Source organism: Hipposideros armiger, unplaced genomic scaffold (genome assembly GCF_001890085.2).
Source record: "Hipposideros armiger isolate ML-2016 unplaced genomic scaffold, ASM189008v1 scaffold_69, whole genome shotgun sequence".
NCBI lineage: Eukaryota > Metazoa > Chordata > Mammalia > Chiroptera > Hipposideridae > Hipposideros > Hipposideros armiger.
Window position 1 is genome coordinate 577,548 of NW_017731419.1, and position 13,649 is coordinate 591,196.

At 39.4% G+C, this 13,649-nt stretch overlaps 1 protein-coding gene across 1 annotated transcript in view; it reads left to right on the forward strand.

Annotated features, from left to right (window-relative positions):
* The window catches only part of UNC79 (unc-79 subunit of NALCN channel complex), a 188,772-nt gene that overhangs the window by 161,667 nt on the left and 13,456 nt on the right, over window positions 1-13,649 (forward strand). Inside the window, exons 45-49 of the mRNA XM_019642451.1 lie at window positions 3,248-3,337; window positions 5,336-5,511; window positions 6,500-6,686; window positions 8,165-8,362; window positions 10,390-10,467. Of these exons, the coding sequence (XP_019497996.1) occupies window positions 3,248-3,337; window positions 5,336-5,511; window positions 6,500-6,686; window positions 8,165-8,362; window positions 10,390-10,467 (729 nt within the window). The remainder of the gene's footprint in view (window positions 1-3,247; window positions 3,338-5,335; window positions 5,512-6,499; window positions 6,687-8,164; window positions 8,363-10,389; window positions 10,468-13,649) is intronic.

Here is a 13,649-nt window from a genome sequence, read left to right on the forward strand (position 1 = left end):
CCTATTGCTCAGAGCTCGCACTCTTAAGAAAGCTCTTAACCAACTGAGCCACTTGGCCGGCCCCTAGACTATTTCTTTATAATAGGTTTCTGGGAGAATTACTAGACTGTGTTTTTTACGAGTTTTTAATAGCAAAGTAATGTAAGATGCTATGAAATAAAATGCCAATTCTCAGTGAACACACAGAAAGTTTATTGTTTGCTCTTGTGAAGTTGAAATGGGTGTCTTGATTAGTAGAGGGAGGAACACTTCCATATGAATACTTAGGGATCAGGTTCCTTCTGTCATGCTCAGTCTTCTCTAATCAGCTGGTGGTTGGGAAAAGAGAAGAGAATATGGTCCATGGAAGGTTTTCATGGGGCAGGTCTAAATGTGATGCAGATTCCTTCTCACATTTCATTGGCTAGAACTCAGTCACATGGCCACACCTAACTGGCAGGCAGGATGGGAAATGTGGTCTAGCTGCGTGTTAGGGAAGAAGAGAAATGGTTCTGTGAGTAGCTAGCCAGCCTCTGCTCCACGTGCACTGGTTTCCTTATTGTTTAATTCTTTAATACTCAGTATTTGTTACCTATGTGATAGCTAAAAAATAATATCCTTAGTATATAAAAAGTTTATTGAAGTCAACAAGTAAAAGACAAACATTTCAATAACAACAAAAGAGCAAAAACAGTTGTAGGATCCACATAGGGAACCCTTTCCAATGACCAATAAGCCATTCAAAATAGACCTTTTACCCTCACTAGCCATCAGTGAACTGTAAATTAATATAAAATATTAGAATGTTAAAAAATATAAAAATTAAAATCAGCTAGTAAATCAGCATTTTCTTAATGAATCAACTTGTCGATGATGAAGTGAAACAAGCATTCTTATAAGCTACTGGTGGTAGTGAAAAATGGTACCACCATGATGAAGAACAGTTTGACAGTTTACTTCTGTGAATATATATTCGAGAAAATAATTAAATGTGCACGTAAGGAATTATATACAAGTATATTTATTAAGTCATCATTTAAAATAGCAAAAATATAAGAACAAAACATGTCCAACTGTTTAAATAAAATAAGGTATATCTCTGAGATAGACTATTATGTGGCTACCAAGTCAAGTTTTCAAACACTATTTAAATAATTGGAAAAATGCTTATGGTGGATTTATTTTAAAAGCAGGTTAGAAAAAATTATCTCAGTCTTACAAAAATTATATGTATGTATGTGTGTATGTTGCATGCATTCCAAAGAACTTGGAAGGAAATATTAACCGTGGCTGTCTCACAGGCGAAGGACAGGAATTAGGACTATGGTGATTTCTCTTTCTCTTTTTATTAATTTGTATTTTCCCAGTTTGCCACATTGAGCATATTACTAATGTAATCTAAGCAATCTAACTTTAAAATCAGATGTAAGTTTTGAGGAAGAATTGGCTATGATTCACTTCAAAACTTGTTTTTGAGCTGAGAGTATGTTTTCAACATTTTTACCGTAAGTTTTCTTATTAAAATAAATATAGGCTTCCTGAAACAAGGGGCGCTTGATGCTTTTTTTAAAATTTTTTTATTAATAACACACCTAAGGTTATACTTACGTTTTGCAGAGTAAAAATAAAAGGTGTGGGGGGGATGATATTGGATATTATATGCTTTGTTTTATAAGTGTAGATGGCTCACTAAGATTATCCTGAATATAAAGTTTATTTTGAGGCTTTTATTAGATGAGTTGCTGCCTCTAGAGCAAAAGTAACCGGGTAATAGTACATTCTTTGCTCTCATTTTTTGCAACTTAAACTTAAAAGACAGGTATTGAATAATGCGCCTAGTAATTATTCTCTGTGACATTTGCCTACTTGAAATGGTATAAAATATTGCCTGTGAAAGAAACAAATCCCTTTCAAGAACTGCAAGAGCAGAGTATATGCTCCTATTTGCATGACATGTGAAAGGTCAGGGAAAATGGAATAAATGGCAGGGAGGGGAGGAGAAATCCTTTCTTGCACTAAAGGATTAATATTCCAAAAGCAGGAACACAATAACCTTTTATAATTCCTTCACTTGATTTAAATTAAAAGACGAAAACCTTAGAACGTATGCAATGCTTGGAAAACACTCTGACAGAGCTGCCAGCGACCTTATTTGACTGTTTGTTATCCTGTCAGAGAAACTGACAGGCGTAACATTCTAGAAGAGATAGAAGGTGATATAGTTCAGTGCTGTGCAGATTTACATGAATATGGGAAAATGATTTCTGACTGGGTGAGCTAGTTAAGTATATAATGTTCCAGATTTTCCTAAAGAAAACTAAGAAAAGCCTTCACATCGTATTCAGAGGGCTTCAAAGCCGGCCTGCTTTTGATCCACATTATACCCTGCCTGATGGGTGGGTTCTCTCGTACAGCTTTGATGTAGCAGCCTGTCTGCTCATTTTTCCTTTTCTTTGCGTGTAATCCTAAATTCACTGCATTACCTCAAGAGAGCAGGCTTATGCCATTTAATAACCCAAAACACACGCTTGCTTTCTTTTCCTTTAAAACTTCCCAGACACACTGCTAGTATCTGAGGAAGGTGACAGTTTCATTTCTTTCTTTATCCCTAGCAAGAATGCAACAGTAATACACTTATCTATTTAATAGTGTACCTACCGTGTATAAGAGTTAAGCTGTGACTTGACTTGAATATAATTTTTTTTTGACTCAGGAAGCCTGATATTTGTTTACATTCTTTAATAGAGAAACGAGTCAAGATTCAGGTGGTAGAATTTGATGACACATATTTTTTATGTGTTTCTCAGACTTCCTAGAGTGGTAAAGTGTTACTGTAGTTTTAGGGCGATTTATGTCACAAAGACTGATATGAATGGCTTTACCTAGGCTAAATCTTTGTGTACCAACCTGTTTAAAAACAATCAAACCCGGTAGCCAATTCCCCAATAAAATCTTTAAAAATAAATAGATCAATCAATCAAACAAAAACCAGTTAAATCACCCAGTGGGAAAAAGCATGGAAATGCTGTCTCCCATAGGCCAGCCTGGGTTCTTTGCTCTCCACCACAATCCTTTTATCAGTTTTGGTCCCTACTCTGGGCAGACAATCAGACTATGCTGAGAGTAATGGAGGGAGTCAGAAATCCAGAAAATGAAACAACTCATTAGCAAACAGCATGAAACCAGAGCAAGACAATCAGGGCCATCAGGGCAAAAATGGAGGCCGTGGCTCAGAGGCAGGCGTACCCAGCAGTGTCTTGTGTTGCAGTGTGGGACGGCGGCCATGGAGTGTGTGCGGCAGTACGTCAGCGAAGTGCTGGACTTCATGGCAGACATGCACACGCTGACCAAGCTGAAGGTAAGCGCGCTTCCATCTTCCCATATCTCGGGTTCATGAAACACGGAGCCGTCTTTAGAGAGCTGAGCAGGACAGATGGGAATTTACGGTTACCTGGAGAGGCGCCCATGTCTGGGGAGTGCAAAGAGGGAAAGGAGAACAGAAAAGATATTTACATGGCATCAGCTATGTGCATACTTTTACTCTCACTATTTATTCTAGTCTCACAATGCCCCATTAAGGTGCTATCCGCATTTTACAAAGGTAGAAACTGAGGCCCAAGATGGTGTAGTAATTTGCTCAAGGTCACACCACTGTTAAGTAAGTGGTGGAGTCAGCGTTGACCAAAGGCTGTAGTGACTCCCAAACCATTAGCTTTCACTACGCCTTAGAGCCTTGTTTAACTACCTAGAGCCTCAGTGTCCTCATTGCAAAAGAAGTCTAGGAATACCCACCTTTGCTCACTGTTAGCACATGAAGAGACTTTGCAAACTGTAACACATCATGCAAATGTAAGCTGTTTATGGTTTTTGTCTGCATTGAACTTACCTTCGTAAAGAAAATAAAGACAAGGGATAGAACAAAGTTTTGTCGCATATGGGCAAAACCCCAGTTGTTGAGCTTATTGATGGTTTTGCCGGGTAGGATGAATCGCTGATGCAAGTGAACTTCTCGGCCACGAGCAGACTGAGGAACTAAAAGACTGATAGTCTGAGAGATCCAAGCAAGGCCCTGGACAAAGGGCAGAAGAGAATCTAAGCACCAGCCGCCAGATTGCTCTCTGGCAGTAAATGATTCTTTTTTGATAAACAGGATCTCATCATGCCAGAAGTTCATCAGCTAAAAATATGGTCCCTTCATTACCCAACACAGTTACCAGTCTCTGTTCACGTGATCTGCGTGTTTCTTGGGATAACGATAGATTTGCAAATGCTAGGTGGAAAGTAGAATAAAAATTTAAACTGATGAGTTCTCACACCGTCCAAACCCAGGCATTTCCAAATAAGCTCCCCTAGTGTTTGATCCACACTGGTTACTGAATACTGACTTTGGTTGCCTACACTTAAAATGACTTCGATGTATAAGAAACAGAAAATGATTGTTACCTAAACATTGTTAGCTTTTTTAATATAGCCACTTTCAAAATACTGAAAAAAATAAGAACAATCCACGACGATCAAAAGTCTGGGGACATAACCCACCCCTCTGATTTTACATGGTGTCAGCAAACAGAGGAGAAGGGTCCAGTGGCAAGTGGCTTATCTAAGTCTCTGTGACTAATTAGGACAGAACTGGGTCTAGAACTTAGGTCTCAGCTCCCAGTTCAGTGCTCTTTCCACTCGCTAAGCCACACTGAGCAAAGAAATGTTTCTAAATTAATTCAACAGATATGTATTGAGTACCTATAATGTACCTGGCACTGTTCTAAGCATTTATTAGCAGAGATGCAACGATGAACCAAAACAGATACAGTAGTTGCCCTCGTTTCTGGTAGTGGAGGCCAATTTTAATGAACGTTTCATACAAACTGAAGTAAAATTGTGACTGTATTGCTCTGAAGAAGGGGGAGACAGCAGCATGAGAGCTCCTGATAGGATGATAGGACCTACAGGGGTATCAGAGAAGGCTTCCCAGAAGAAGTGAGACTTGAGCTAAAATCCAAACAACGAATAGCAGTTGATTAGGTAAAGAAAGGCAGGAACAGTATTCCAGGCAGAGAACAGCATGACCAAAGGCCAGTAAAGGGAAGGAGCCAGTGTGATCGGGACCATAAGGAGGACGGGTAAGATGCAGAGGTCTGCGGGAGCTAGAGCATTCTAGGCTTTGTAGGTTATGCTAAGGGATTTTTTCCCCCTTTATTCTAAGAACAGTGGGAAGCCAAGGAAGACATTTCAGTGGGTTGTATGTTTGGGAGTGGTGATTGGAGGTGCGGAAATGACAAGCTGATCTTTTTGAAGCACAGCCTGGAATGTGTCCAGGTACTCTGCCAAAGTCACAGAATGCCGTTTGGTTTTGTAGAGCCACATGAAGACATGTTCCCAGCCTCTGCATGAAGATACCTTTGGAGGACATCTCAAAGTTGGGCTGGCTCAGATTGCAGCCATGGAAATCTCCCGGGGCAACCACAGAGATAATAAAGCTGTGATTCGCTATCTGCCTTGGCTCTATCATCCCCCTTCTGCAATGCAACAAGGGTAAGACCCTTATTATTCCAGCAATGAGGGTAAATAAGGCAGGAAGCACCCTGAGCTTCCTGGGGCTCAGCGAGAGCTAATGAATGCAGCGAAGATTTGTGGGAGTGGAATATGATTGGTTGGGAAGATGGAAATGGAGACCCATCCCCATAGTTGCTGACCCAGCAGCATTTTTTAACATGAGCACTTCATGATGCTTCCAATAAAAGAGATTTACCCTCATAAAAAATCCTCAGACATCCTAATGGATGATGAAAACCTGGAGCTTAGAACTACCATTTAACTCTTAATTTCAACTGGTTAAATAAATCGATAGGTATTTATTGAACACTTACATAAGCTTCTGCCTTCAAGCTTAGATTATAGCTGGAACAAAATCTATAGCAGGAATGAAATACAGTGCAAGGAGGTGTGAGCCCAGGATCCCGCCTGTCAGGGAGGCTAAGAAGAGAGAGGGGCCCATGGGTAGTTTATTTGGGAACTCAGAGCAGGCTCGAGCCTGCCATTTTGCATTATTAGCTTCCTGGCTAGTGGAAAGGTTTGGAGTCGGGGGTGAGGAGGGCAGGAGGAGAAAATTTTTGGAGAGCAGGAAAATGGATGGCTGTGTGTTATATCTATCTCCTCCTCTATTCCCTGCCTTCCCCCCCCCCGCCCCCACCAAGTGGGGATGTCAACCTTTCTAATGAGAGGAAAGGAAAGAATTTAGAAACAGAAGCTAGTGAGAAAGACAGCCAGGTTTGTGGAAGAACGGTCTTTAATTCTGTGTCACCAAAGGCTGCTCTTTGCTCAAGAAGCTAAGGTCCAGGATTAGAGTGGGAAACAAGAAAAACCGATACATCACTTTGTGAGCACTCTGTCACCTTGGTGTTTTGTTTTATGTCATTGTCTACAAGACCACACTTTGAATCCCTTCCATCAATAAGCATTTGTTGAGCACCCAACGAAACAGAGAACGTAAAATCATCTTTAACGCTTCCTTCTCTGATAGACCTAAAGAGTTCATCGAGTGCGTCTCCCACATCCGCCTGTTGTCCTGGCTGCTTCTCGGGTCCCTCACTCATAACGCAGTGTGTCCAAACGCCTCCTCCCCGTGCCTGCCCATACCTCTGGATGCAGGTTCCCACATTGCAGACCATCTTATTGTTATCCTGATTGGATTTCCAGAGCAATCAAAGGTAAGTGATTTCTGCAAGATTAAGACCATATGCATCAAAATTGCTAATGGAAACCCTTATCAGCCAATTATGTTTCTTCTGAGAATAAAATGCATCTTATCACTGGCCCTCCTGTGGATAGCAGGAAAGCAACTTTGTGCTAATGCCTTATTTAAAGTTGTTTAAATTCCCAGACTATCTTTTCTTGCCCCTAAATTGTTTTTAGGTTTACTTTTATGAAGACAAACGAGGGAGGCAAGCAAGAGTTAGCTTCCTAGGCATTTCTGTTTCAAAATAATGAAGAGAAATAAGAGGCTGGAAGTAGAACAAAAATTTTGTGAGCAGTTTTTAGAACCAGATGTGAAGTGGAGGAAAATGTATGCTCTATCTAATTCTTCATGCACTGTCTTTTCAATTCAAATCTCTAGGGCTGTATGAAGACACAAAATGAAAATAAGAAGGCCAGTTGGGGACTCGGCTGAATTACACGTTAGAATCACCTACACAGAGGAACTTTCTGAATTATAGAGACAGATGATGTGCTTTAGGGAATAGAATAAGCCCCAGGCAGGCATCAGTCATGAGCCACATGAGCCAGTACAAGCAAACCAGACACATTGGTGCTAATCAGCTGTGAGGAGCCTTGGCAGAGCCTTAGCCCTTCCTAGTGCCTAGGCCGATTTCAGGAGGTCCCGGTGGGTTTGGGCCAGGACAGGCTGACCCTATGATAAAATACGCACCCATCCACACAACCTGAATGATGTTTGCAAGAGGAATTATGGAGCCTGTTCCTGATATTTCAACTTAGAGCTGTGTTTGATTCCTAATGATGGCACTTCGTTAATTCTGTGACCTTGAAAAAGTTACTTAACCTCTCTGAGCTCCAGTTTTTGATCAACACATGAGGGGATGGTTCGAGAATTATGGAGTGATCTATGAAAAGTCTTTAGCACAGTGCCTGGGACATTGTAGGTGCTGTGCTTGGCCCATCAGTGCTTACTGCTGGCAGAAATACTATCTTTGCTACTGTTGCTACTATTAATACTTCCACTAGTATAATTATTAAGTTCTGGGCAGTGTGCTCATGGATATCACCTCTTTTACTCCTAACTACCACTCTTTGAGGAGAATGCTATTATCCCCATGTTACAGTTGAGGAAACACCCTAAAATGGTAGAATGATTATTCTTCCTAATATAGTTTAGGGATGGGAATGTCAGTTTCATTATAGGTAGACTTATTCTGCAAATTGCTGTGCCTTCTCTTTGGAAACATGCTTTGTTCTCTAAGCACACTCCTGCTGACCGAATGAAGAGTGGCTTGTCTTAAGGTGATGAATCACGAGTTTGTAGCTTGGAGTGAACTCCTTCGGCCTCGGATCACTTGGATTCGCTGTGCTTCAGCTGTGCTCCTCGGAAGGCCAGAGCCATGCGAGGCGGACTCCAGGGAGCAGCAAAGCCCACTAGAGCGTAACAGCTCTTCCTTTTGTTTCTCTCCAGACCTCCGTGCTGCACATGTGTTCCCTCTTCCACGCATTTATCTTTGCTCAGCTCTGGACCGTGTATTGCGAACAAAGTGCCGTAGCTACAAACGTCCAAAGTCAGAATGAGTTCAGCTTCACAGCCATCCTGACCGCACTGGAGTTTTGGAGTCGGGTGACACCCAGCATCCTTCAGCTGATGGCCCACAACAAAGTGGTGAGTTCACAAATAAGCGTTCCCTCTTGGACGGAACCTCAAAATGTGTAAACCACTTGCGATCCTCACATGCTCTGTCTTAAAGATCTCAGTTGAAATATTATATAAATGGATTGATGAATTTTTACATTATAAACTGGATGTTCTATGCGCATAAGGATTGTGATGAAAAGCAAAGCAAGAAAATCAGTAAAAACAATTTTTGTTTTCTCTGCCTAGTGTTGAAGGAAATGTATATGAAACATCTACCTTTAAGAGCTGTTTTGGTGCTATAAATTCAGAGAGGAGGGAGATTCATATTATTTTTGGATTCTAAGACTATTTGGAAAAGCCCTAGTCAATTAGGTCATGTTTTGTAGTGTTTAAGAGCAAACCAACTATAAGTGCTTGTTCTATGCACGACTCAAAACCTGAGAAGAGCCTCACCTTTTTGAGTTCCCCAGTCTTCAAATCCAGTTCTGTTTTAATGGAGATGGCTCACCAAGAGGGGCTGCTCCAAACTTCACTGGAAAATATCTGGGGATGGTTAGCATGAACCCACTTCACTGAATGAGCACAGATCAGTCCTCATGGGGTCACGGTTGGAGGGTGCACAGAAGAAACTCACAGGGGAGTCCTTTGGTTCAGTGTGCTGCTCTGGAGGAGGCTTCTGAGCTGGCAAAGCAGCAGCCAGTGTCTTGGTTATGGGTTGAATTCATGTCTGCAAGGGGCAAGGGACCTGGAAGGACACCATAGAGATGACCCCAACATGCTCAGAAATCCAACACTGCACCGTCCACAAAAGGCATTCCAGAAGTGATTTTTGATTGAATATTAGTCTAAGAAATATTTTCTTTTAGGTCTGATTGGAAAGGGGATTATGTATTTCCTTTAGTGAAGCACTTTTTTTTTTCTTTAGAGAAGCAGATGCTATAGACAATTCTGTATGGCAAGGGATGTGTTAGTTCAATTTAAAGGACATTACTGTGAAAATTTGGGGTGCACAAACAGTTCTGACTGCTAGGGAGAGAATTACATTTATTGGATCATAGAGGTTTGGAGATGCAGCATTCTATTCTGTTATTTTATAGACAATGAAACCAAGACTTCTAATTTAAGCTAGAGATTCAGAGTTTCCTTCTGTTGTCATTTGTTTTTTGATGCTATTAATACCTCTCTATTAAAGCTCCCTTGATAATCAAATATTACAAATGAATTGTGTATAAATGATGTTATAAATGAATTTGAATTAATTCTATCCTGAAATTTTTTTCCAACCACAAAAAAATAAGCCAGTCTGGTAAAACCCCCCTGGAGTGTTTAAAGTCCAGTCTTAGGAATTTCTGACAAGGGATATCATCTCTACTGTACTTTTTTTAAAAATTAATTTTATTGGGGAACAGTGTGTTTTTCCAGGACCCATCAACTCCAAGTCAAGTAGTTGTTTCAATCTAGTTGTGGAGGGTGCAACTCAGTGGACCATGTGGGGATCGAACCAGCAACCTTGATGTTATGAGCACTGTACTCTAACCACCTGGGCTAACCGGCCGCCCCTCTACTGTACTTTTGAACTGTAAGCATGGCTGCCTTGTTCTATAGAGAACAAAGCCTCAAAGACAGATATGCAGTAAATTCAACAACCACTCCAGATGATGAAACTGTGGAGAAAGGATCAAGATGGAGAACAGGATGGAGAAAAGGACCTAAGCCCAAATAGTTCTATAGTTGGAAATGAAGGAAGCAGAAGCCACTGATTCTCTGGTGTGAGTCACAGTGCAGCGCAGATTAGTGAGAGCAATACCTGAATTCCATTGGCAGCCTCAGTTAGATGAGGAAGGCTTGACGATTGCAGGCCCTCTGGAGCTTTAAAAATCCCCGTTTCTGGTTGAAGTTTTAAAGGTAAATAAATGCTACTCCTGCCGTCCTCTATGGTCATTGTACAGACAGACCTAACGGGCACAGGGCACGGGCTCTCTATGGCTGCAGACTAGTTTGCATAGTTCCTGTGTTATTGGGAGTGCAACTGATTTTCGTGTTTGTTGTTTCAGATGGTAGAAATGGTGTGTCTCCATGTGATTAGTTTAATGGAGGCATTGCAAGAATGCAATTCAACAATTTTTGTCAAGGTAGGAAAATCTTAAGATTTTTTATAGACCGTTTCTTGCTGCTAAAAACAAATGTGGATTTATTTTGAATGTATCTTTCGAAGAGGAAAATAAAAGTGATTTAATTTCAACACTCAGAGTTGGGGCTGGAGGATGTAGGCTCGCACAATACTTCACCAGATGGTTATTGTGTTATTTTTGCTTTTGCCCCCCACTGTGACCAACTCTAGCTAGGCTTGTATGTCGGACCATGGTTGCATGTAACACAAGTAATTAAAATATTACTGAGGAATGTTGATCTGAAAATGACCCTTTAGTAATATAAATTGGTTTGAGGGGCCTTACCTCACCTGTCACCAAGACATCCAGAAAACCAAGGAAAATAGTCTGTGATTGTTTAGCTGGTACTTTGCTCTAAGATAAATTAATTTAGTTTCTAGTATTGCTATTCTAAACCATTGTACAGCATAGGAAAGTAATTCAAGCATTTGTCATCTCTCCAGTGATATCAGAAACATACTAGCAGGATAAAAAAATAAGAGTAAAGGAGAACTTGGTTTCTCCCTCACTTTATCTTTCCATTTCCCCTTTTTCCTTTCTTTCTTATCATTTCACCTCTTTGTCTCACTAGTTCTTTGTCCTTCCTCTTCTTGTATCACTTCCTTCTTTACCTTCCACGTCGCTATTCCATTATCGGCCACCATCACACAACCCTCACCACAGTGCATCAGGTTGGAACCTTATAACTTGCTCCTTTGCCCCTTGTTGATGCTCTTCTTCAATAAAGGACGCTTTTCAAGTTAACTCACACAGTGCTAAAGAAAAGCAGCCCATTTTCAGGGAAAATGTGACTGTTACTACAACACTGCAAGGTACTTGGTTCGAATGGGATAGATATAGATTGTCAAGCTTGATAGTCAGTAGCAAAAGTCAACATGATGAGAGAAACTACATGACTTACTCTTGGATGATCATACCTGATTTTATTTTTCCCAGCTTTATTGAAGTATAATTTATATACAGTGAACTATACATATTTAAAGTGTACAGTTTGATAGGTCTTGACATATATTACACCTGTGTAACCATTACCACAATCAAGATAATGAACATATCCATCACCCCCTAAAGTTTTCTTGGGCCCATTTTTAAGCCTCCTATTCCACCACTCCCTGTACCCCACCTCCCCATCCCCAGGCAATTACTGATCTGCTTTCTGTCACTATAGGTTAGTTTGCATTTTCTAGAATTTTATATAAATGGATTCACACAGTATGTACCTTTTTTTTTTCTGCCTTCTTTCACTTAGAAGAATTTTCTTGAGGTTAATCCATGTTGTTCCATGTATCAGTAGCTCATTTCTTTTTTATTTCTGAGTGGTATTTCATTGAATGGAATATCCCATTTTGCTTATCCATTCATTGGTCAATGGACATCTGAACTGTTTCCAGTTTGGGGCAATTACAAAGAAAGCTGCTATGACTTTTCATGCACAAGTCTTTGTGTAGATATATGATTTTGTGTATGTTATATCAATAACTAGGAGGGAATAGCTAGGCCATATGATAGGTGTATAGCTTTTAAAAAATTGACACACTGTTTTCTACAGTGATTATACCCTGTGACATTCACATCAGCAGTGTATGAGCATGCCAGTTCTCCACATGTTGGGCAGTAGTCCTTCCTTTTCTATTTCCTGAAAAAACTTGTGTTTATTTGGTATTATTTTTCCCTTAAATGTTAAGTAGAATTCACCAGTGGAACTTCCTGGGCTTAGAATTTTTTTTTTTTTTTTGCAGGAGGGTTTTAAACTACAGATTCAATTGCTTTAATAGATACAGGACTATTTAAGTTTCCTGTTTTTCTTGAGTGACCTTTGATAGTGTGTGTCTTTCAAAGAATTTGTCCATTTCTTCAAAGTAGTCAATTTTAGGGCATGAAGCTGTTCATAATATTCCTTATTACATTTTTAGTATCTGTAGGATCAGTAGTTGTGCCACTTCTTTAATTACTAATACTGGTAATTGGTAACATCTCTATTTTTTTTTTCCTGTTCAGCCTGGATGAGGTTTATCAATTTTAGTGAGCTTTTGATTAAAAAAAAAAGCACAACAACAACCAGCGTTTATTTGGTTTTCAGTGATTTTCTCTCTTTTTATGTTTTCTGTCTCAATGATTTGTTTATTATTTTCTTCTCATCACTTTAGATTTACTTTGCTCCTTTTTTTTCTAGTTTCTTAAGGTGGAAGTAGAGTTCACTGATTGGAGATTTTTTTTTCTTTTCTAACATGATTAGGGCTATAAATTTCCCTTAAACACTGGTTTAGCTGCATCTCACAATTTAGTATGTTGTGTTCTCATTTTATTCAGTTCAAAGTATTTTCTTAGTTCCCTTTTGTGTGGTTTATTTTTTTTTTGACCCATTGGTTATTTAGAAGTATATTATTTAGTTTCTAAATATTTGGGGATTTTCTGAGATTTTTCTGTTATGGATTTTTTATTTAATGCCACTGCAGTCAGACAACATACTTTGTATAATTCAAATTACTTTAAATTTATTTATTTATTTTTAAATTATAGTTGACATTCAATATTATGTTATATTAGTTTCAGGTGTGCAGCATAGTGATTAGACATTTATATAATTTATGAAATGATCCCCTGATAAATCCATTATCCATTTGGCACCATACCTAGTTATTACAATATTATTGACTATATTCCCTGTGCTGTACTTTACATCCCCATCACTATTTTATAACTACCAATTTGTTCTTAATCCCTTCACCTTTTTTACCCAGCCCCCCAACACCTCTCCCATCTGGCAACCATTGGTTTTTTCTCTGAATCTGTGAGTCTGAACAATTTATTGAGACTTGTTTTATGGCCCAGAGTATCTGTGTGCACTAGAAAAGAATATGTCTTCTGTTGCTGTTGGGTGTAGTTTTCTAAGTCAGTTGGTTCAAGCTTATTGGTAGTGTTGTTCAAACCTTCCATGTCCTTCCTTCTGTATATTTATTCTATCAATATTTGAGAAAGTGATATTGAGATATCACAATAATTGTGGAGTGATCTTTTCAGGTCTACCAATGTTTGCTTCATGTATATGAAGTACATAAATGTTTAGGATTATTATGTCCTCTTAATGAATAGAAATTATCAAATGATTCTCTTCATCCTCAGGAGCATTCTTTGCTTTGAAA